The following is a 25,181-nucleotide window of genomic DNA, read 5'->3' on the forward strand; positions in this document are numbered from 1 at the left end:
GGCAAAAGCAGAGACTAAAGTATGAAATGAGCATGCAGCGAAATGAGCATGCGCCCGCTTGGTTTGCAATTGATTGTGCAAATGCGCACGGCATACATTATATACAAAAAGATCTTGGAAAAGTTGACTAGCATTGTTCAACTAACGTACAACCGTCGCAACGGCGTGTGGATCCTTTTCGCAAAGCTCGCGCGCACATTCGCCGAGCGCCTTACTACGGCACTCGGCAAACGCTCGCGACACACGCGCGTTTGTTTATTTATACATCGGCATTTACGCGCGCGCCGCGAACGATGCATATATGAGAGGGAGTGGGAGGGGGGGGGGGGGGGTACAATGGGAGACGGGGGGGGGAGGGCAAGGGGTCCAACCCGCGTAAATCATGAATGAGAACCGCACCGCGTCCGGCCACTGCAACGAGATGCAGATGAGTGACGGATCCTTCGGGCACGAGGAGTCTCGGGGGGCGAACGGGGGGCCACGTGTCGACGCCCCCGCCCCCGACCACGGCGCCGCCCCCCTCCCCCACCTCCGAGCGGCCCCCTCGCCCCCCGCCCGTCCCCGTCTCCCCCGCTCCCCCCCCCCACCCACCCGTCCCTCGAACCCTCCTGGTCGGCGCATCCGCGCGCCCCACCGCGCGCTGCTGCACCCGCGCACCAGTCGCACCGCGCCACCCGCAAGACGCGGACGCGACGCAGGTATTCGCACCGCACGTCCACACACCCACACACACACACACACACACACACTCACTCGCTCAAACTCGCATTCGAAATTAGCACATAATTTCCGCGACATTCTGCAATGCGTGTGCAGGGAGTGATCGATCGGTAGTTTGAAAACGCGCGAAAGTGCATCGTCTCCGTGGTTCCGAGGAGGGAAAGTCGGGGGCCGATTTTCCGAGTGCAGCAGCAGCAGCGTGTGCGCCGAGAGTGCAGGGCTAGTCCGAGTGCACGCCCGCCCTGCGCCGATCCGTATTGATTTCCATCGGCTTTTCCGGCCTCCCTCTCGCCTCGCGTGCACTTCCACGCCCTGCATCTCTTCCCCCGATGTGCGAATGTGCAATATTATCATCCGCGTAAACAAGTGATTCACGTTACGCGAGCCAAAATAAAATACGCGCTCCCGCCCGCCCGCCCGCCCCATTCACGTCGTGCGGCTATTTCGAAAACACAACACGCTCGAAACTTTTTCGCGTGTTTTCATTTTCGCTCCTATGTAGGTATATACATATACAGACTGTGTCAAGTGTGCCGGAAAGTTTGCCAAAAGATTTTTAAAGCCTTCAATTTACCTTTTAACATAAACGACGCTTATGCAACGGCGATACGGCTCATTATTCAAAAGTGCAAGTATGTTATTGCGTTTTTACTACGTTCCGAAAGTGTAGTGTATTCTTAGCGTTGGAGACATAGACGTTGGAGGCGTAACTAGAACGTTTGGGCCCGCATGCAAATATATCAAATTTGAAGTACATATAAACTTTTAACTAGTGCTTCTTATTAGTAATATGAATAGTTTTAACCACTTAATCGCCATAAGCGCACCGATGCGCGCTCATTCGTATTTCAAGACTCGAAATTAATTTTGGTTTCTTCACAGTGACATTTAAAAATATCCTGTCATACTAATGAAATTGAAAAAGTCAATATTTTTCCTTAATTTGTTATATATTCAAGAAGTAGTGTCAAGGACTGGCACTTAACACAAACATAAAATAATCGAATCGGTTTCTAAAAACGCGTAGCGATGAAGTGGTTAAAAAATTTTACGACTTACTTACGAAAATATTTATTTGCTTAATGTCTAGTATTTTTATTTAAAAACCTTTTGGGGCCTGAAATCTGAATGGCCCGCATGCACCGCATACCCGTGCGACATACTACATATTTACGCCCCTGGTTGGAGATATAAACACGCTCGCTGATGTAACATTTCTCTCCATTTATACTGTTGTTTTTAATATCGCGTTAAAAATTTTCCGCGCAAAAATTGTTTTCTTAAAACGTAAATGGCAAAGTTTAATTAAACGTATTTGTATGATTTCATATTTTGAAAAAACACACAAAAATCTACGTATAAACATTGCGCAACTGTATAATACTTTTCTTTCATTCATAATAACGTACACACTTGCACAACCGGGGGAGGGAAAAATGCGACGCTTAGTACTACTACGTACTAGATTTGCGTATTTGCGAAATGGTACGTCACGCAATGAATCTCACCCGAATGAAAGAGTCTGAAAGTGTGCTCGTTAAACGAATTCGCGTATATGCATACAAATCATGTTTGTTTACGTTTATTATAAGCACGTGCGTAGTATGTTGTTGTAGTACGCATGAAAATCTCGTAGCCCGTCTATGAACTGTAGTACGGTACTACGGCCGCTACGACGCTCGCGCCCAAACAACGCGCAAAAAAAGTATGCCGGGAAAAACATGGAAAACTTTGAGAGTCTCTGAAAAACTTTTCACTATATAACTGAAAAACGACGCGTGTAAAAATAATCGCGTGTGCGTGCGTAGTACGCCGAGCTGCGGTACGCGTACTATGGCTAAATTTAAAACGGTAATAAGATACTCTACTTGTGTGTGTTAGAGCAGACTCTTGACGAATCTCTGTCTCTCTGAAATTGTCGCCAGTTTGCCTGTTACCGATCCATCTGTACGCGTGTGCTTCTCTCACTCCGTGTGTGTGTCGGTGTCTCTGCTTTTTTACCAATTTATTTTAGAATTCTGTACCAACGGGTCGCAAACCGCGCCCAACGGCCGTCGCTGATATGATTTAAAACAGTACTGCCCTAAATACGAATCTTGTATGTGTATGCTCAAATTATAAATCGTCGCAAATCAGTGCAAACCCCCCATGGGGTCGATGTTCGCGTTTAAGGATCTTTTAAAAATATTTTTAGTCGAAATCTTTATAGAAATGTATTAATTTTTAATCAAAACATTTATATGCATTTATATGGACAGTTTAAAAAGCTCAGGTAAAAATGTGCAAGTTTGTAAGGAGCGTTACGTAAACAACGAGCGCCATCTCTGATTTTCAAATCGTACTACGATTTTACTATTCATTTATTTTTTTTATATACAAACGAGTATTCATTTATTTACTTTCAAATTAATGAATCGTTGCATTTTTATTTTCAAATGTTTTTTAACTTTCTGAATGATAATATGAAAAAAAATTATCTGCTAAATGAAATAACTAATAATTTATTATATAAATTACAATTATCGTATGTTTTAAATTAAAAGTCAATTTTTATACATATATACTCAATTGTCTGGGGTCTAATCTATCATACAAAATTTTAAAACCAATATTTATTGGTAAAAGTATTAATTATTTTTAAAATCACTTATAAGGATTATTATATTACGATAATGAGCTATATTGTTTGGCCGAAACAACCAGCAATGATATACTTCAGCATCCCGCAATTCAAAATTAATTAGCAATGTGTTATTATTATTAGAATAATATTGTATTTATCCAGAGTATACAGTTTATCATGTTTAATGTGATATTAAGATCAAAACATAATGTATTCGTCCTCGCGAATACATTATGTTTTCCCAAAGTCAAAGTTATTCGACGCTGATACTATTTAATTGTTTATTGTTTATTCTTTGACCTTAGCAACACTCGGGCGACGCCATGTAAATCTGCCGGTCGTTGTAAATAAATCTAAGCATTTATCCGCAACATGCGTAATCGCTAATTAGTAAAATATTTCAAGAAAAATGTCAAGTAATTAAATTAAACTCAAGTGATGAATATAATAGATAAAGTACACACATTGCGATCGTGCTAAAATTTAACCATGACATTTGACGCGGCTATTCACGTTTTTCTGATAATGTTTGTATGTATATATCTTTTTTCAATATTTATGGGGTACTTAAAACATTCTTTTGGGTATATCCGAATGATTTTTAAACTTTGCATACACCAATTCTAATTTTAAATTTAAATCGAAAACAGAATCTGCTCGACCTTTTCAATGAAACATACCGACCGCTTGGTAGAAAACTTCTGAAGTTTTCTTACTCAACCTGCCTAGCACCTACTTCTAATGAACTTTTCTTGATGTTAATCACTCTGCTTGTCTGAAGTTTAAACTTTTCCCTAAATTACACTAGCAAAACTTCGCTTTAACGGAGATATATATGTATGTATATCTGCGTGTGTATGTATATATATAAATGTATATATGTATATATAATAAACAACGCAGAATCCCTACGAGCCAGCGAGATAAATGAATCACGCAATTGCTTCACCTTGTAGTTGTTATTTGGGGGATCTATAAAAAGAGATGAACATTTCGAAACTGTACAGTTTAGCGGGTAGCTCTCGCTCGTTGTAAAAGCGACTGGTCTTCGTTTTATAATTTAAATTCAATCGACTGTCGCGTAGATATCGGAATTTTGCCTGACATTTTGCTTTATTATTAACATTTTAATGTGCGTTCGATTTCAAATCTCCAAACCAGTTTCTATCATCTTCATTATGTTCTTCTTATTATCTTTGATGTATGCGCGACTTTAATTATGTGAGTGCTGTGTGCTAAAAAAAAAACGCACATTTCGACATCGTTTTGAATATATTTTACACCACTCCCCGCATTTTGTTATCATTTTCGACTTATTTCGACATCTTTGACTTGACGAAATTACAATAATTTAATTATTTATTCTCGCGCGTGTAAATTTTGTATATTGTATAAAAGCAGAATAACAAAGTTGTTATTCAAAAATTATTATTGTAATATAATATGGTTGTTATAAAACTTCCAAAGTGCCACACGATAAATCGCATTTTATAATCTTACGTTTCGAAATTCGAACGTGATTAAAATGCAAAACCGTAATAAAACTTTGTTAAGTTTATATTTAGAAATTTGAGAAATATTCTCGTAAGAAATTTTAAAACACGAAAATTTCTTACGAAAATTTATTACGCCTACTTTGTTTTGCAGCCGTTTGTTATGTTCTTATTTACTCACTGATTTAATCGAAGCTTTTCTTTGAACGTATTTTTATACGGCAACGGAAGGTGTTTTATTTATAAAACTATTATCTAGTCATAAACTAGCCTCAAATAATCGACACAATTAAATCAGAACCGCTGTTATTAATCAAATCTAAAAGGTTATAAAATGATAAACAAAATACATCGAAATGCACTCTACATACTGCAAGCTTTCTCTTTGAAACACAACAAAAACAATCACAACTACATACACCCGACATTTGTCCCAAATAATTTTCATATGCTTAATATTTGTTCTGCTTTATATTTTCAGGCACACTCAAAATATCCAAGAATGTAACAGAACGAAACTTACAACCAATAAAAATTCCGAAATTATATTAATAATACATTTGTGATAAATATATGTACGTAATATATGCTCTTGGCAAAAATTGCATATTGTTGTTGTGCCGAAACTAGGATAGTGTGTTGAAATTGAGGTTTTATGGCTGACGATGGAGGTGTTGCAGCTCGGGGTCGAAACTGCAGCCAATGCAGATAGTGCCCGTTAACCCTTCGCCTACCAAAATTTGCGAGAAGGCTGTACCGCCCTGTGAGGGCAACCTTGCAACCCTGTCGCCCTCAGTACAACCAATCATGGCCGCAGAACCAGGTAAGATTCATTTATAAATTCCTAAATACAAATAACACTTCGAAACTAGTAAATCTCAAATTATCAGTCGTCGGATTTTCCATTTTGAACAAGCTTCTTATTATTATATAATAGGTGCTACTTTAGTATGCGGTCTACCTTCACATATCTACTTTAGTATGCGATCTACCTTCACGTTTTTACTTTAATATGCGGTCTCACTGTCGCAATTCTCGCGTGTGACAATGAGACTGAATAATACCGATCCTAACAACCTAATCTTAAATTAATAGGGCCAACTTTAACTTAACCTAACCTATGCTGACCCTTAAATAAATAGGTGTTGGCTGCTAAGTTTTATTTCATCAATATTTTCACAAAATAGAACATGTCTTAGCAGCCAACACCTATTTATTTAAGGGTCAGAATTGGCTCTATTCTAGAATAAGAGTTAGAATTGGCCCTATTCATTTAAGATTTGGTTAAGAGATACATATGTATCTGCTGACGATATTTTGATATAAATAATTCGACAACATTATGGAGCAGCGGGAAAAAACAAAAATTGTAATAAATATTTCGTTTAATAAAAAACAAAAGTCGACTGCGATTCAATGGTAGATCGCATGCAAGCACCATATAATACTAGTTGTTTTACCCGGCTTCGCTTATTAAATTTATTTGAATCGAAAAAAAGAAATATATCAAATCGAAACCATATCGAATCGTCGTCATGAAAACTTTGATTTGTTTTCGATGTTACCAACCAACATTACATACTTACAAAGTCTCTTTCGAAATTATATATTAGATGACCTCCCTCAGTGTAAAATAGTTGATGTCTTTTTTGAAAATTTTGTATATTCATTTTTAAAATAAAATGATCATATATTGTCGATTTATCTATCATCGAAAAAAGACGTACTGAAAATATATTTTTTCATCTAATTCAACAAATTTTTGCGATTAATTATTGGTCACTAACACGGTTTCAATTAAAAATGTATGTTCGAAATCCGCCATTGTGAAATGATAGCACGGTAATTTATATTTTCACTAATAAACTATTTATTAAAAGTTAAATTTACCGCGAACAATTTCAGTCCATATTTCGGTTTTTAAAAAGCGACAATATTATATACAAATTTAATTTATCAAAATTAATATATCAAATCAATGGGTCTACCTCACGGGCCGGAATGTGAAATTACCGAAAACGCAAATATCGGAAGGCAAGGATCGAAAATCGAAAGATCTTAAGTCGAAAGATCGAAAAAAAAGGGTGCATGGTAAACGGTACATACTCATTAATTTGCGAGAGCAGGATACAACAGGAACAAGAGGAACAGGCTTTTCCTCCCGTATTAATGTGCGCGCGCAGAATACTTTTTTTCGATCTTTCGATTTTCGGTAATTTCACATTCCGGCTCCTCACGGAGACCGCAAATTAATATATCGAAATTTGAGGTAATCTTTTTTATCATTTTTGTCTTTAAAAGTGGCCCTTTTTTTTGTCTTTAAAAGTGGTCCACATGGTTTTACAGTTCAATATATGTTTCCTTTTTACATTATATTATATTAAACTTTAACTTGAGAGTAAGGGCAAAATCACACAGGTAAGAACGGCACGTCGTGTGCTTTGCACCCCGCTTTGGGGGCTATCCTATATTTCTTCAAATATGGGATACACCGTTATCGATCAATTATCGTTATTGTCAAGCAAGTTATTGTCAAGCCGTTATCGTCAAGCAAGGATAAAATTTTACCGAAAACACTCCAGTGGGTGATTTTGGGGGTTCGGTGATTATTGCGCACAAAACGCTCGCTCAAAAGTCACCAAAATCTCTATAATGGTACATCTGGAAACCGAAAAGTCCATCATACTATCGAGAACTAACGAGAACTCGTGTGCCAAATATTCCGTATTCGCGATTTGCGTGGCAAAGATTATCTTTTAGGCAATCGTTCGCAATCGCAGTGTGCGTAATAATCCATTTACCGATTTTGGGACGGTGTGTGCTGGGCATGCCTGGAATATGTGCTGGGCATGCCTAAAGTGACCATACGTCCCGTTTTGAACGGGACCGTCCCGTTTTTAGGTAGCCTGTCCCGTTGTCCCCAAGCACAGCTTCGGGACTTCGAAATGTCCTGTTTTCAAAAAGAGAGTATATTTATTGAATTATTATATATATACTTATATATCGTCTAATTATTGAATACATTGTATGCCTGCCCGGAACTAATGCACCCGTAGAATGAGTCTTTTCACAGATGAACAAGTTGTGGACGACCGAAAAATCGCAATTGCAAGTCTCAGTTCTTAAAGCGATGTTGTTAATTAAAATCAATTTTAAGAAATCCTGCCAAGAATTTCATTCTTATTTAAAAGCAAACCCAGTAATACTTAAGAAAATTTGTTCATCAGAAAAATATAAAACAACATAATTTTTTTATATTTATATTATTCATTCCTGTTCTTTTCTTTTCTTCATCAACATTCCTGTTCTTTTTATTAATAAATAAAAACTATGAAAAAATACGCGTTTTCTTGAATACACATACTATTACCTAAAAATTGGTAGATGTCCCGTTTTGAGGACAAAACTAAATGGTCACATTAGGCATGCTACATTTTTTTTCGCATGTTTAAAAGTATCTAAAAAAAAACATGTGCCGCGTTCCTTCCTGTGTGATTTCGCCCTAAAACGCGTGTGCGCTTATTATTCGAATTAGAACAGTAATGACATATGTTCATTAGATATTTTAATTATATAGTGCTAGTAGTTGTAGCTAAAAACAGAAGCAACTACAAAATTTGTCTTCCTTTCAGAACTATGTATGTAAAATGTTTGATTAATTTCAGGACCAACTGAGCAGCAGTATTCTCTGCGATGGAACGATTTCCACTCAGCTATCCTGTCGTCGTTCAGGCATCTGCGTGACGAAGAAGACTTTGTGGACGTGACGCTGGCCTGCGACGGATGCTCGTTCAGTGCCCACAAAGTTGTATTATCGGCGTGTAGTCCCTATTTCAGAAAATTGTTGAAAGCAAACCCTTGCCAACATCCGATTGTCATTTTAAGGGATATACAAAAGAAAGACATGGAAAGCTTACTGAAGTGAGTCCCTGTACTTCCTCGTCTACAGATATAATCTATACGTTTTCATTGTACTTAAAATAAACATTTCTTTCATTAGATTCATGTATAATGGAGAGGTGCACATAGGACAAGAACAATTAGGTGACTTTCTCAAAGCAGCTCAAATGCTTCAAGTCAGAGGATTAGCAGACGTGCCTACGCCCGGTGTCCCAATGAACAATATTGATCATAAAGTTTCACCGGTAATATATACGATACTAAAATAAAATCGACTTCTTATCGTAATTGAATATGTAATCAGAATAAAATATTTTCTTTTACCTATGTGTTCTTAGTCGTCAACAAGTATGGCGTGGCCTGATGCACCATTATCAGACAGTTCACGAGACAGAAGCCGTTCGAGAAGAGATGGTCATTCACCACCTCCGTCGAAAAGGACGCGTTCTTCAGATTTATATAATGCGCAATTAAGGAATAGGTAAAAATTTGATTAAATTTTTGATTTAATTCCAAAAAAATGTGATAACATTGTTATTTTATTGTTTTTATTATTTTACATTTTTATTAAAGTTTGGAATATACTGCTTTTGTTTCCAGAGTGGAAACATTAAATTTTCACAATCATAGAAGTCCTGATAGAGCTATAAATAACGGTTTAGATTTACGGGATTCTCTACTTAGTCAAGCATTAGAAGGTGGACCTACATCACATCTGAACAATATGGTATTTATTTTTCAATTTATATCATGTTTCAGAATAATGAATATACTTAAAATTATTCTTTAAGTCCTGTAATTGGGATAAAATCGAATATTTTTCAAATTTTACAGAAATTAAATTCTGAAAACTCTTTACAAACACAGTCGACCGGTGAAGATTCTTCGAGCGATGCTGCGATAAGTGACAATGAGAGTGATTTGCCACCACGTCATGCACCTATACCAAAGCAAGAACCCCAAGATTACTCCGGAGAAGATATGGGTATGTCTGGACACAACGGCAGCTTATTAGATCCGCAGAGAAATCCTAATTTTCCTGGGGCGTTGCTTGGGCTTCAAGGTAAGCCTTTTGATATGATCAAAAGAATTATTATTTCTTTATGGAATTTATTCTTTTAATTGCTTTTATTGTTTTTAAATAAAACAAACAATTAATAAAATCTATATTTCAGGACTTTTACCGGGGCCTTCCGGCATGCATGGGACACCTGATAATTTCGGTAAGTTGTTTTTATTTGCGTATATATGATATATTATATAAATAAAAAACATAGCATGATCGTTATTCAAATTAGCTTCTTATGATTTTGAAATTATTCATATTTATTTACACATATCCGAGAAGGGCTTTTTACCGTTTAAAAGATATAAAATTTTTATTTCAACTCTTAAATTTAAAACATTGAGTATATTCCAATTTGTAATGGGTTTCCAGTATCAAACAAATGTACCACATAATCTATGAATAAATATTACCATTTACCATTGTGTGATACATTCATACCAAATTTTTTAACATTAAATTACTTTATATACACTTGTAAAATTTCCCTTATATACTTATCCCTTATATAATATTCATTTAGGCCAATAAAGGAAATGTGTTATTAATTAAATCAAACATAAGATTCATCGATTGAATTCCACTGCATTTGGACACAATTATCACTGCAAAATATTGTTAAAAACGTTAATTATTGAATATATTAATTTCTTTATAAGTTGGACTTGATTGCACAAAATGACAAATGACGAAATTGTACTGTTAGTGTTATTAAAACTACAATAGGAATTTGTTAATTTGTGCTGGTTTTCCGTTTCTGTACTAGGGCCGTTATTATGCACTACACTCGTGTGAAAATATACATACATATATTCGTTTATCAAAATTTATTGTGTAATTTAAATTCTATTATATATAATTATTATATTATCACATTTAAAATTGGTGTATTTTTATATTAAATGTCTAATGAGTAAACAATTTGTAAGACAATTGTTGAAATCAGTTTAGTGAATTGTTAAGCGGCACAGTACACGAAAAAAATGTCGAAAGTAGACGTTTAGAAGATTGAAATCAGTGACAAGTTGTGATAATGATGAGGGTGTCCGTCTGCCGCAGGACACGACTGGACCAGCGGAGCCAGTAACCAAGCTGTCAACCAAACAGAAGTGAGAACGACCGCACAGTCAACCAGCCTAATGGCGACGGCGAGCTGGCAACAGTCACAGCATCACATCGGAACTGATATCGGCAAAATACTTAACGAGTCAAGTTACGGAAAGTTTTCTATCACGCCACTGTACCAAAACAATGCGACGTTGCAAGGAGACTGTCAAGTCAAACCCAAATGTCCCGAATGTGGAAAAGTATACAGTAACAACAGCAATCTGAAACAGCACATTGTAAATTTGCACTCGATGCCGAGTGAATTGTTCAGATGTCCCGTCTGCCAAAAAGCGTTCAAAACGCGACAATACATGCAAATACATTTGCTTTCGATACACGGTATTCGACAGAGGAAGACATACGACTCTAATTCATCATCGTCCCCATCAATTTCCCAATAAATACCAATCGGTACACACATTATATCAATTAGAGATGTTATATTATAATATATACTTGAAAAAAATATTTTGTTGAAATAAAAGTTTTCTCTAAAACAGTAGTAGAATGCTGTTTCAAAGCCTTAATTTTGCATATGTACTGAATCAAATGATCTATTCATTATGATATATGAAATTAAATTCAAAGCGGGGATGCCAGATTTACTTTGAAACTAATAAACTAATTTGTTTTTATTACAAAATACGCTTAAGCGAAAGTTTTCAGCTCTGCATGAATATTGATCGAAGATTCTCATATTCTTCAACTTCTTTTAGAATTTATGTAATATGCTTTTATTACGCAATAAAATATTGTTACATTAATGTCATTCAAGCGTGTTTAAAAAAATATGGAAATTAACCAAGCAAATTTATCATCAAACTTTCTCTAGACAACTATTCATATTTTTTAATAAAACCATTTTTGCATTAAATTTCCAGATCCAACTAAAGTTTCTTTAAAAGGATATTTAATATTATTTAATAATATATAGTCTTCCATTTGTAAATTTTGTATAATTTCATCATAAACAATGTTAGGCCTTTAGTTATTTGTTTATGTTAATTTGCGGCTTAAAACACACTCGGAAACTTCTGGCATCCTTGATTAGAACATAATCGCGAACATACTAACTTAAAAAGTATACATATGAATGAAACTTATATCGCCTACCACCACCACCACCACCCCCCTGCATTTATAGTGATTTGATAATATTAAACATTTTGTGCATGAGTAATAAATACTACATCTCTAGTAGATGTATTAATAAATGCATGCTTTGAAGCATATATAGACTGTATATGAAAATATTTTTGATATATTGTTGACCTGTTGGCACTCGACCGAGGGCAATGTTGACTAATGGCCGCCTCTGTGTTACAGGGGCGGCACTAATGAGTGGGCCTTCCTCCTACCGGCCGCAGTGTCTCATGTGCGGTCGCGTCTACTCCTCCACATCCAACCTTAGACAGCACATTCTAAACGTTCACTCCCAGACAGACAGGGAGCAATGGCACGGCTGCCAGCACTGCGGCAAGAAGTGCAAGACGAAGCATTACCTTATAAATCACCAGCTGCAAGCACACGGCATTAGGCAAAGGCAAACTTCATAATAATCCGACTGAACAATGTACAATAGCATTTGCTGTTCTGAAACATTTTTGCACCGACGAGGCAAAACGCGAGTGATATAAATAGTAAAACAATGTGATATATTCATTGTGAAAGTGCCAGTATTACAGATGTGATAAAACTATTTCATTATTAGTGCTCCAAAAGTGTTTCTTATATGTAAAATATATTATTGGTATATAAAAAAAAAACACGTGCTTCAAATGTATAAAGCTAATTTCAACGACTTATGTATATTATAACTTATATAGTCTTATACAGTTTAGGTCGCAAGTACTGGAAGCATATTTCATTTTTTTAACTGTTCAAAAATTTTATTGCCATTTTTAGCTTTAATAATAATAGCAGTATTTGGAATAATTTTTTGATTTTTAAATGCTTTTTATTATTACGAAATTATGTTCACAATACATCTTATATCTATTTTAATAGCTACTGATCTACTGATCATTTTCTATTTTACAATTTAATTTAATTTGGTTAGTAATCATAGTATTATATTATTCTAATGTTAATCTACAGCATAATAGGAAAAAGAGCTCAAAAACCTATTTACAATCCTTATAAATGCTCATAATACATCTATACATAATATTAATTAAAGACTCACTAAAGTCGATGACCTAAAGCAGATTGTGTTTAGGTAAACTTTTAGCTTAATCGACGAAAAATTGCCCATGCTAAATCTGTTCCACCTATAGTTAGCAAGCACAGGTTAAATATAATATATTTTCATTACACAAATATCACCTCAGGGTTTTTCTCAGTAGTTTATCCGCTATGCAATTTCCAGTTTTCAATATAGAACCATCAAATTTGAGGTCTAAAGGTATCCATATAATTCCAAAAGGCCCCATTTGCTGAGTGAAGCTTCGACTTTCCTGAACGACGCTGGCTAGTGCTTATTAAAAATATTGTTAATAATTGGAATAGTTAAAAAGGTTATTAAATAAAATAAATGCTTCCGCTATTTGCGTCCCATCTGTACATTCGATTTACAAAAAATGCTCCATTTACATACATATACATATATACGAAAATACGCAAAATAGTTACCTACGTATTCCTCCCCTTAAGGATTTCATATCAACTTCATTTTACAATATTCTATTAAATGTGAATAACTTCTCTTAATAACATATCAATTTCTTTGTATGCCATTTGAAATTAGTTTGATTGTTAAGTAGACTACAAGTGAATCATTTGTTATCAATAATACGCACAATTAACATTCGTTAATTAAGTTGATGCTATTATACGAATACTAAGGCAGATTGGTCAAAAGAATACAAGACAAAGATCCTTTTGAAATGGTCGGTGGTTTCAAAATGAAATTTAAGATAACAGCTTTCAATTAAAATTTTATTTTATATATTTTCATTGATTTTATTTAACAGCATGGCAATAGTGATTTAATTATACATATTAAGTGTTAATTATAATTTATTGGTTTAAAATTGAATAACATGCATTGCATATTTATATGTATGTATATTTTTAAAAAATCAACTGGCCAATCATTTGCGAGCAAGTTATATTAGAGGACAATTGTTTCTGAAGAAATTTACAATGTAGGACTATTTCGATATATTCATGTAATAGATGATACAATTTTATATTTTTAAGCTTGTATTATATATTTTTGTAACAAATTTGATAGCACAAATCGAAGAAAACGTTTCTAAAACACATACAAAGTTGTGCTCATATTGTCACGGATTATGCTGTCAATGAAATAATATTTAATATTCTCACAATTCATTTTAAATTATTTCATAACCACTTTGGGGTGTATTGAATAATACTTATTTGCTAATTCATTTAGATTCTACATATACACATATGTACATTTACGATTCACCTACATATAAAATATCATAATGCTTATAGGTATTTATATTATCAACAAAAATTATATTTAATCTGGAAAATTATAAATATGTTATCTCAAACGCGCACACACATTTATTCTGTACTTCAAAAAAAAAAGAAAGATTTGTGGTGAAGTTGGGACCAGATAAATTCTTTCAAAAATTGATGCTCTACAGTTTTATAAAATAAATGTTGAATATCAAAATTATATTTTTATTACATACAAATTTATATACATATATAAAGCTGTAGAAATGCACAGAGAGTGATCCGTTTCAAGATGTTCGAATCATAAAATATTATAGGTTGTGACTATTTGCAGGTACTATATCTGCAAATAATTAGCTATTTGCAGGTACTGTATTTGCGAATTATTGGCTATTTACAGGTACTATATCTGCGACAGGCGCCGAGCCTTCTGTGCATGCGCGTGAACTGTCACTGTAAGCGTGTTGGCCGTTAAAATTTTGTTTTAAACCTCTTAAAATTTAGTTTGAACTCGTAAAGTGACGTAGAGTAAAAAATATAATCCAAATTAGTTAATATTATTAATTGTTAAAAATTATTATCATATACAACGTATAATAACTACATACAAGTCTTACAAGCCGCGAACTAGCTAAATGATATAAATCTATTATAATAACGTGCGAAATTTATTTGCCTCATGTATAATGAACGATTGATTAAACAAGTCTAGCATACATTAAATGTAAGAAATTATAATCAGATTTAAGAGGTTTAAAACAAAATTTTAACAGTAAACACGCTGACAGTGACAGTTCACGGGCATGCGCAGAAGGCTTTGCGCCTGTCGCAGATATAGTACCTGCAAATAGCCAATAATTCGCAGATATAGTACCTGCAAACAGCCACAACCAATATTATATGCAATCAAGGAACAAATGTAAATTCATCAATAAATCAAGTACATGTATATTGTTTAATTCGTGAATTAGGTAAAAAATTTAAGTAAAAAAAAAAGAGTACTTTAAGTTTTAAATTGGCAATGCAACTTATACATACACTCTAGGAATTAATCAAATTAATCAAAATTCCAAATGATTGGAGGGCGGAGCGAAATCATGATATTTGGTAAGTTTTTGCCTAATTCATGAATTCTACAAGTTCACGGATTCAACATAGCAAATATTAATCGCTGAATATATGTATGAAAATGTGTGTGCGCGTATATGTATGTATATGCATGTATTCAAGCAACAAAATTTTTTTTTTTTTCCACCGCTGCTTACACTTATATTTGCGTGTTTTTAAATGAATTTTTTTATTAAAATAAAAGCAGTGTGATTTAGCATCCGAGTCGAGGAATAACTAATGGGGCAGTTAATACTTTGAGTTTAATCCTTGTAGATTTTTAATTTGTAAAACTTAGTAATGGCTTTGATATCGGCATTACAGATGCCGCCGTTCTGCCGAGCAACCGTACTGCCCCCCAGATAATAAAGGCCGAAGCCCCTGCGTCTCCCGACGCTATGTCTAGGCAGTTACAATTATCTCCACAACCCGAGCAAAGTCTGTCGTACTTCGAAAACGACCTAGTGAAAATGTTGACGAGTGGCGGCATCAGAAATAACGTAGTCGTTAAACAGTTTCAAAGCGAAGGCGAGCTAGATTGCCCGTTGTGCGGCATAATTTTGACTTTAGCTCAAGCTCGGCAACACATCGACACTCATTACCCTCGTGACAGTCCTCTGTGCCCTGTCACCACATGCGCTAGACTCTTTGCTCATCCCAATTCCGTTCGGAATCACATGCGAATTAAACATCCGGAACAGTGGGATAAAATGAAAAGTTTGAAATGGAGTTGTGGGTGGAATCCGTGAAATAATCAATAACGTGGCTTAAACTTATACTAATAGACTTATTATTACAGTGTTCTCCCCAGAACCTTTCAGTCAGTTGCATCATCTAGCTTATTTTTCTAACCATTCAGATATTTAACCAGTTTAAAAAATAAAATAAGAAATAGTAATAAGTACAATATTTTCATCTCACAATGACAAATTTTACGAATTTTATTAGGCAGATTTTAAATGTATTAGAAATGGGTCTACCTCGCGGGCCCAAATGTGAAACGCCCGAAAACGCAAATATCGGAAGGCAAAGATCGAGAATCGAAAGATCTTAAGTCGAAAGATCAAAAAAAAAGGGTGCATGGTAAACGGTACATACTCACTTAATTTGCGCAAGCAGGATACAACAGAAACAAGAGGAAGAGGCTTTTCCTCCCGTATTCTGCGCGCGCACATTAATACGGGAGGAAAAGCCTGTTCCTCTTGTTCCTGTTGTATCCTGCTCTCGCAATTTAAGTGAGTATGCACCGTTTACCATGCACCCTTTTTTTTGATCTTTCGATCTTTGCCTTCCGATATTTGCGTTTTCAGGCGTTTAACATTCGGGCCCGTGACGAAGACCGATTAGAAATGTATATGTGTGCGAAAATATTAATATGTACGTACATTAAAATATATTGGATACTTCAACGGAGACATTTTTTGAAGGGATAAAGTACACCGTTGTGAGATAAAATATGAATAAAAATCACTCCTAAAATAATTCTTATTAAAAATCACTTTTTCTGACGTCATCTTGCTGAAATTTCTCTCTGGGGAGAAACTACATATAATAATATTCAAACTGGAAGGTCAGGACTTGGATGGTTCCGCTCCAATTTATGTTGTATCATTCATATTTCTTATTAAAGGTGAAATTTACCTAACGCAAGTCCTAGTCTTTCTAATTAAGTTTGAATATTGTTCTGACTTAGTGCTAGTTTACATTGTTTTGTGAGCTACTTACTAACTTTTTGTTCAGCACAATTGTAAATCAGTTATGGGTAACCCCATGCCTATGTCCCACGGAGCGAATCAAATCATTGTTTTAATTATACTAGAGTATTTTAGTTGCCCATTCTGCCTTGAAACTGCCTGCAATAAATTAGAGTACTTCCAATGTCTATCGAGGCTTTTACAATTATTGACATTCAGTATAAAAATAGCTTCGGTCGGTGGGAAAAGGTTGCCTATCACTGATGTAAGTGATAATGAAATGCATTTAACTAGTGTTGTAAATAAATACATAGGACTATTTTTGTTTACCAAATAATATTTTTTGACTGAGTTTTCTTATTTAAATTAAGCTTTACATGTAATCATTCGACTGTTAGCGTAGAATGTAAGAAATATTAATAATAATTCGCCATAGAGGCCATAAAATATAGTTCCAACGTACATATAAATTAGACGAGATGGTGGTCTGTAATGAAAAGAAATTGAATGTTCCTTAACTCTGTGTAACAGAGTAAAATAAAAATATTATAAAATACTTTTATTTGTTTTAAAGGCTTTTATTATATGTATACTTTTGTTTAAATGTAAATTTTAATATCAAAAGATACATTAAAAAAGCTTATATAATGTATTTAGTGTTGAGACTGTAATTTAAATAAAATTGCAGTAAATCAAGATATGTTTTTATTTTTATACCCATTTATGTATTAAATATCCTTCTACGATCAGGTTAGATTATAATAAAGTATATTATCTGCTACAAATGGAAAATATATATATACACTTATTAACCATATTGAATATTTTCAAAGCAACATTTTATACATATTTATAAAAAAATGCAGTCGGAATTCTAATTGGTGTTATTTTTAGCTGAAAGTCCAAATATAAATAAATAGTATGAATTACATAATAAACAAATAAATAAAATATTAACATGCCTATGTAATACAAATGTATAAATAATTTCTTTTATAACAGTATCTCGACGATCATTGGACATGTTAAGAGTAAGAGCGACGGATCCAAGGCCATGTCCTAAATGTGGTAAGATTTACCGTTCAGCTCATACTCTACGAACTCACTTGGAAGACAAACACACGATATGTCCAGGCTACAGGTGAGTCTATATTATGATGAATTTTCAATCCAATATCTAGCTATAGAAGATCCGCTGTAGGAAGACACTTTCTCACAATTCTCGGCATTTCGTGCGTACAATAGAACATTGTACGTGCCAAATGCTATTGGTCGAGATGGGGTGTAAGGGACAGCAAGTGCGTTTTATCTTGGTGTCTTCCTACAGCGAATGGACTATGCAATTAATGAATCTAACATTTCTAAAATTCATCAGATGCGTTCTGTGCGGCACAGTGGCTAAGTCGCGAAACTCGTTACACTCTCACATGTCTCGACAGCATCGGGGCATATCGACGAAAGATTTACCTGTGCTGCCCATGCCGAGTCCATTCGACCCGGAGTTAGCAAGCAGGTTAAACATAATGTATATTTTTTATTACACAAATCAGGGTTTTTGCGAAAAATTTGAATGTGTATCGATCGATGACATACGTTGTGTGCAAATTGTGGATTGTTTAAAGTTGATTGTTTTTGATCTAGATTGCTGGCAAAAGCCGGGGTGAAGATATCGCCAGCCGAATTGAGAGCGCGAGCGTCGCCGACCGGTCCTCGGAGATCAGACGTCAAATTGGATGCCAAGAGTGCGCATTCGGCAGCGTCCGAAACTAGTTCAATATGTGGCGATAACGATCCTGAAGACTTGACGATAACGCCTCATCGATTCGACATGCTTCCCATGTCACCTCCGAGTTAGTATTTTAAAATTATTTTAATATCAAAATAAATCTAATAATTATTAAAATCACTATCTAAACAATAAATTAAATTGTTATACATACTTGTATCATATATTTAGATCAGTGGTACACAATCTTTTTTTTTTAAAAAGGCGAATTTGTCCATTTTCCAACTGCTTATAATATAACATAAATATGGTAGAGGTTATAACATATGGTGATGCAAGGTCCCAATTTTGAGCTCAATAATTTATTATATAATAACAATAATATAATTAATTATTGTCATGACAATTAATAACTTTAATAATAGTTAATCGAAATTTTTAAAATGTTAGAAAATAACAGGAGGGATGAATTTCGTTTTTGATTACCCTGTTTACATATGTCAAAAACAATACAACTTAAATATCCGAAATTTGCACTGTAAGCGAATTTAAACGTGTTTTTAATGATACCTGGCAACTTTTGGTGCATAGAGACGAGTTCTTCATTAATTTCAAATACTGAAGATACATTTCGAGCAAACGTGCACATTTGAATGGTTAAAGTTATGACAGTCAACCCAATAAAAATTGTACAAATTGTTATTATCAAATACGTGTTTTAGTCGACGGCCTGCAATAAATGTTATATTGTACATATGGTTGTGTACCACTGATATAAATACATAATACACACACATATGTATTATTAGATGATTAGTAACTTGAAACTGATAGATTATTAGTGCAATAAATCTAATCTTGCCTTTGAGGAATAATGCAGTATAGTTTGGCTAGTGAATTTGAATTTGCTTAGCAATTAGTGTTTATTAGTGTTTATCTTCCAATTTTTTCTCCTCCATTCTGTATATATACATATATGTCTATTATAAAATTAACCACTTTTTGCATATATACTATGTATATTAACAAAATATAATATTTTAACATTATAGACTTAAATCATCACTCGAATACAACTATAACTAAAGTTCCAGCCATGAAAGCAGTGACCGCCAAGAGTATAGACTCCATTGCACAAAATCTTACGGGAAAGTCCGAAGATTATCCGGCAGCACTTGGTGGCTCTGCAATATTAGATACTTATTTACAATTCATGGCTGAAAATTCATTTGGTAATTTTCTTTTTTGTTACTAAAAATATATTTTAATATATCAATTAATGTTTTTTGAATATTTTAGCAATGGGAGTGTCACAGGAGCAAATAGCGGCGATGCATGCGGCGAAACTAGCCCAATTAAATGCGTTAGGAACTCAACTGGAGCAAAAACAAATAGGATCTCTGAATAAGTTGTCGCCTCCGTCCCACCACTTCTTAGATCAAATGCATCACTATTCCAAACGGGATATGAGAGATGAAGAAGCGTTGGATCTTGGCAAGGAGAGGGACAAAGATAGAAATATAAATAGAGATATTCTCGAGATCGATACGGAGAGAGATAGCAATGAAGAATCGGATCAAAATAGAAATACCCGTAAGTTAGATATCAGTGATTATGATAAAAGGGAAGACAGAATGAATTTTCGGATAGAAAAAGACGATAAAATACGTGGAGACAGCAGTGAGCCGGAGGAAGATGAGTATTCTGAAGACGAATTGCAGAAAGATTGTGAATAGACTAATGCAAGTAAAGGAATAGAAAAATTTTGTTTTGTTTTTGTCATAGAGACAATGTTAAACGTGGAACAATCGGTTTATTTATTTACGACATTGTGTAACATAGCTCGGTGCGTGGACGTGCCCGATGAAGCACTCGTATACCAGAATATTCACTGTATGTTATAAATATACTAATACTATAATAAATCAGAAGACTGCCAGAGCTTCTAATTGAAATAGGTAACTTAGAGTTTAAAAAAGTTTAGTTGTTTGTGCCATTTTACCTATTATGCAATTTTTTGTTTACAATATAAGATAGATAGTATGAAATACTGGTTAAATAATAAGTTGAACAATCATCCAGTGTGTTTATTAACTAGGATGTAAATATATTTGTATGTTTATACATACATCAATTCCATCCATCTACCTCAAAAAAAAAGTACTGTAGTGTTTAAAAAGTTATTCAAAATATTCCTTCAACAATTACAAACATATTATTCCATCCATCTACCTCAAGTTATAAATTAATTTTAATGGTGACAATTATTGTTAAAACTAGGTAAATATATATATAGTAAGTTTTTAAAATCACAAATGACAAAAATATCTTTTTACACCTGACTCCAAATGTGTACCTCATTATAACTGCCTCATAGTATTGAATCAATTTAGAATATTTTAAACGGGAAGAAAGTTTTGAAATTCAAAAAAAAAAGTATACGACAAAGAAATGTAGAGCTTGAAATTTTATACTAAAACTAACTTTAATATACATATATGTATACATATTAAATAGTAAAAAATACGATGTTAATGAAAAAAAAATATTCTGCCTTTATCTTATCCAGAACTAGCGAATAAAAATCAGAATATTTTTCGAATCAAATTTTTAATGGAATTTTCTACGCAAGTATTCTCAACTTTTCCCAATGTTGTGCACAGACTAAAAACATACCCTTGATTTCAATCAAGATTTTTCCTACAATTACACAATAAACCACGATACTTCATCCCTTATGGATAAACACGCCCTATGTTTGATTAGACTGTACAAAATATATATTTGTATAATCTTGGAATTGTATTCAAACTGTAAGTCGTGAGAATCTTGAGATCTTAATAGTAAATTTTCAAAATTGTGTTCAAGATATTTTATCACGAAAATTAGAAAATATTTAGCATTCATATATACATACTTCCTTTTGTATTAAAATAAGATATTATCTTTTTAAGTACAATTTACCTCATATACACAATAGATTCATATTATATGTATATTAAAAAACAAAAGTATACTATCTATTCCAGATGTAATTGCGTACATATAGATTTTAAATATATATATACATATATATATATATATTATAGAAAATGTTTTATACGGAAATATTGTTTCACATGTTGCCCAAACCTCGAGCATTTAAAATGTTTTGATTGTATTTCATTGATGCACTCGGGAGAGCAATGAATCATCTATGAATAGTTATATTTTTTTGTAAATTTATATTCAAACTGTGTTGTACATATAATATCACAAGTATGATAGTTAAAATTTTTAATAGGTAAAAAATATTATTAATATGGTTAATATTCAATGACTTTTGTTGTATTTCATTCGTTCATTATGCGTTTTGTGATGTGTTAACTGAAATTTTGTTGACGAATCATTCACCCAATATTTGGAATTAAATTTTATAAATTTTGTTATCTGATTAATATTTTTATTCTGGATAATTGTATGAAAGTGCGATTTATTGTAATTAACCGTCTTTTGAATAAAAAGTACAAAATATTCGTATGTAATTAATTGATAAATGCTGAACTATGTATGTGGAAATCTGTTCTATATTCAAAATATATTTCAACCTATTAGAAAATTTTTCGTGAACCTATTATGTATAGTATTGTGTATTGTAGAATGTTTTATTTTTTTCATTGAACGCATATACCTCAAATAAGCCTGATTGTAAAATTGATAGTATTACAGTTGACATAATATTATATACCTGTGTATTTAACATGTTCTGTTTGATCAATCACTATTGAATTTTATACCGTTAGACTTGCTGACTTCAGAATTACATATTGATAATGTAATATATGTATTTTGATTATTTTTTTTAATTATGGGTTAGAGTAGTTGTATTAATTAACAAAATGTTGCATTTTATCATCGGTAAGACGTGTACTGAAAGGTCAAATATAATTCAACTCCTAAAGTTACGCTGGGAAACTGGATCATTTGGTGACCGACCACATTATGCGAAATTAGCACAATTTTGTCATATTTAAATATTGGGTATTTCGTTTTTATGTTTAGGTGTAAATTGGTAGAAAAATTGCAAAAATTATTAATATTGTAACAGGTGCTTAGTATATATTTACCGAAATTTTATTATTAGTAACACATAGATTGATTCGGAATTAAAGCTACTACTTATTACTTATTTCGATTCGTAGAAGAATGTATATTTTGTTCTTTGGTGTATTTGTAAATATTTTGAATCGTTTTCTTCAATGCACAGGTTCCATATTTTATATGACTTTTTAATGTGTTGGTTATGATTAAATTTAGAAATTACTGTTTTAGTTTAGAAGTCAATAGCAAATATTTACTGGAACGTTGATAGTTGATAAAAAAAGATATTGATTAAAGAAAATTAATACGACACAATTTAACCTTTTTAATTTTTATAAGCATGTTTTGATTGTGTGATAATACAATTTTTAATAATTTTGAATGTTTTGAACATATGTACGTGTAAAAGGCTTTAGTTTTAGAATTATTTCTGTAAGTCATTTTTTATTAATTATTTTTTAAAGGGTAACGTTGATATTTTTAAAGTACTTAAGAGAGCGTTCTTATTTATTTAAAAAGTAAAATTGATTTCTTAATGTTAAGACTACTTACAATTATATAAATGTGCGAGCTTAATATTGTTACATAACCTGGTGTCGCCATTGAATTGGTGCCATAAATGAGCAGGTAATTATTATTTTCACCCAGTGATATTCCTTTAGCTTGGGAACTTGTTAAGTATATTAAAAAAAAAATGGTATATGCATTTTCTTAAAACTGTTACCACATATTGTGATTTTTTTTATTTCTGAAAACATACATACATACATGTATGCGTAGATATACATATAAAATTATATTTCCAATTTAATTTTGCACTTCGGTCGACGCGGCATTTACACTTTTTACATTACTATTGTAAGAATCATAGCAGGGTTTTTATGATAGCTTATAGAAATAATAAATTGTTGATCCATCACTTGAAATATCATCAATCATAAATTCCTCATCAATGCTTTCATTTCACGAAAGTTTTTCCTATGAAAATTAAATAAATAAAAAAACATTTGTTTTCAATGTTTATATATTTACAATTATCCCAGTGTAAACGTACAATTAGTCGTAGATCGATATAATAGCCATTTTGCTATTCAATTTTAAATCGACGATGATGTTTACATTAGTAGATTATTATAATATTGAATCTTAAGTCTTCCGCTGAACCGAATAGTACAAATAATTCAGACTATCTCCATTTAACTGGTCGTGTATACTTTACAATAATGTCAATAAGCTTGGTAATGTCTAAATCCAACTGAAACGAACCGAGTGCAGTGTTAAATTGGAAATTTGAAGCTAGAAATAACAGCACGTCACTTTATAGTGCGCCATCTCTCCTTAGAATGTATGTAAAAACAATTTAAAAAGCCATATGATTATACAAAAGGTGAATTTTTCAGTTAAAAGCCATGAAAAAGAGGCCGCGTCGATGAATCTTATATGATTAAGTAAAAAAAAAAATGAATAAAATTAAATAAATATTGCTTAGTGAATACAAAAAATGTAGACCTATCAAAGTCTTAGAAAGAAATACGTTAATTTTTGATGTTTTAGATGCTTACTGTTGAGGGACGAGGTGCCTTCTAATATTGATACGAATGAGCCTGTATAATTCAGATAGAATCGTCGATTGAGAATAGCCGACACAAGCTGTCTGTCGACTATCTGTTTTATGTGTATGTGTGTTTAAACCGCGCAGAAAAAAAAGCTTAACCATCAGCGTGCCTTAACAGCAATCACACAAAATTTAATGCTGTGACACGATAATCAGGCGTTCCAAGTTCCTAAATACTTGCTCCCTATAATAGTAATACGTTAAGTGATGTATATAAAACCTTACCAATCAATATATTATCAAATAAGCACAGTAAAATATATTGGTTTATATGACAGTAACTCTTATATATAATATATTATATATATATATATATAAACATATATATTATATATTAGAAATGTTGAAAAGAAAAAAATATAAATTGTCGTGAATCATGTGTTGTAAGTGTTGCATCGTTATAGATATTGGTTTATTATTATTATTTGAATCTGTGTACATATATATACATATATTTAATTTTTGGATTTTTCTTTGTTAAATACCTTGAAAAAATCTTTTTTTTTTCTCGATCGATTGTTCGCAACGGTTGCGTTTATTTTACAAATTTTTAGTCATTTATTGCTTGTACAGATTGTGCCTCTGGTGAAGGTGTATAAAAATATACAATAATAT

At 33.1% G+C, this 25,181-nt stretch overlaps 1 protein-coding gene across 4 annotated transcripts; it reads left to right on the forward strand.

Moving 5' to 3' along the window:
- The first annotated feature begins 423 nt into the window (after positions 1-423).
- Positions 424-21,297, forward strand: ab (BTB/POZ-zinc finger protein abrupt). Of its 4 annotated transcripts, none has more exons than XM_077439137.1 (13): positions 424-698; positions 5,318-5,659; positions 8,502-8,757; positions 8,837-8,981; positions 9,075-9,217; positions 9,367-9,463; positions 9,571-9,799; positions 9,912-9,959; positions 18,148-18,286; positions 18,521-18,658; positions 18,787-18,995; positions 19,924-20,103; positions 20,171-21,297. In XM_077439137.1, exons 2-13 carry the CDS (start codon positions 5,539-5,541, stop codon positions 20,605-20,607), a joined length of 2,142 nt encoding a protein of 713 aa, XP_077295263.1. In that variant the 5' UTR covers positions 424-698; positions 5,318-5,538; the 3' UTR covers positions 20,608-21,297. The 4 variants fall into 4 exon arrangements, with proteins under 4 accessions (XP_077295263.1, XP_077295262.1, XP_077295265.1 ...); XM_077439136.1 differs by having other exon boundaries at positions 659-698; positions 9,337-9,463; XM_077439139.1 differs by having other exon boundaries at positions 659-698; positions 9,604-9,799.
- The last annotated feature ends 3,884 nt before the right edge of the window (positions 21,298-25,181 follow it).

This window comes from Arctopsyche grandis, chromosome 10 (assembly GCF_051622035.1).
Source record: "Arctopsyche grandis isolate Sample6627 chromosome 10, ASM5162203v2, whole genome shotgun sequence".
NCBI lineage: Eukaryota > Metazoa > Arthropoda > Insecta > Trichoptera > Hydropsychidae > Arctopsyche > Arctopsyche grandis.

Coding starts and splice junctions, on each gene's coding strand:
- ab (XM_077439136.1), top strand. CDS start 5,539: ATGCAGATAGTGCCCGTTAACCCTTCGCCTACCAAAATTTGCGAGAAG. Junction 18,996..19,923: donor GCTTCCCATGTCACCTCCGA/GTTAGTATTTTA, acceptor TTAACATTATAG/ACTTAAATCATCACTCGAAT. Junction 20,104..20,170: donor CATGGCTGAAAATTCATTTG/GTAATTTTCTTT, acceptor TGAATATTTTAG/CAATGGGAGTGTCACAGGAG.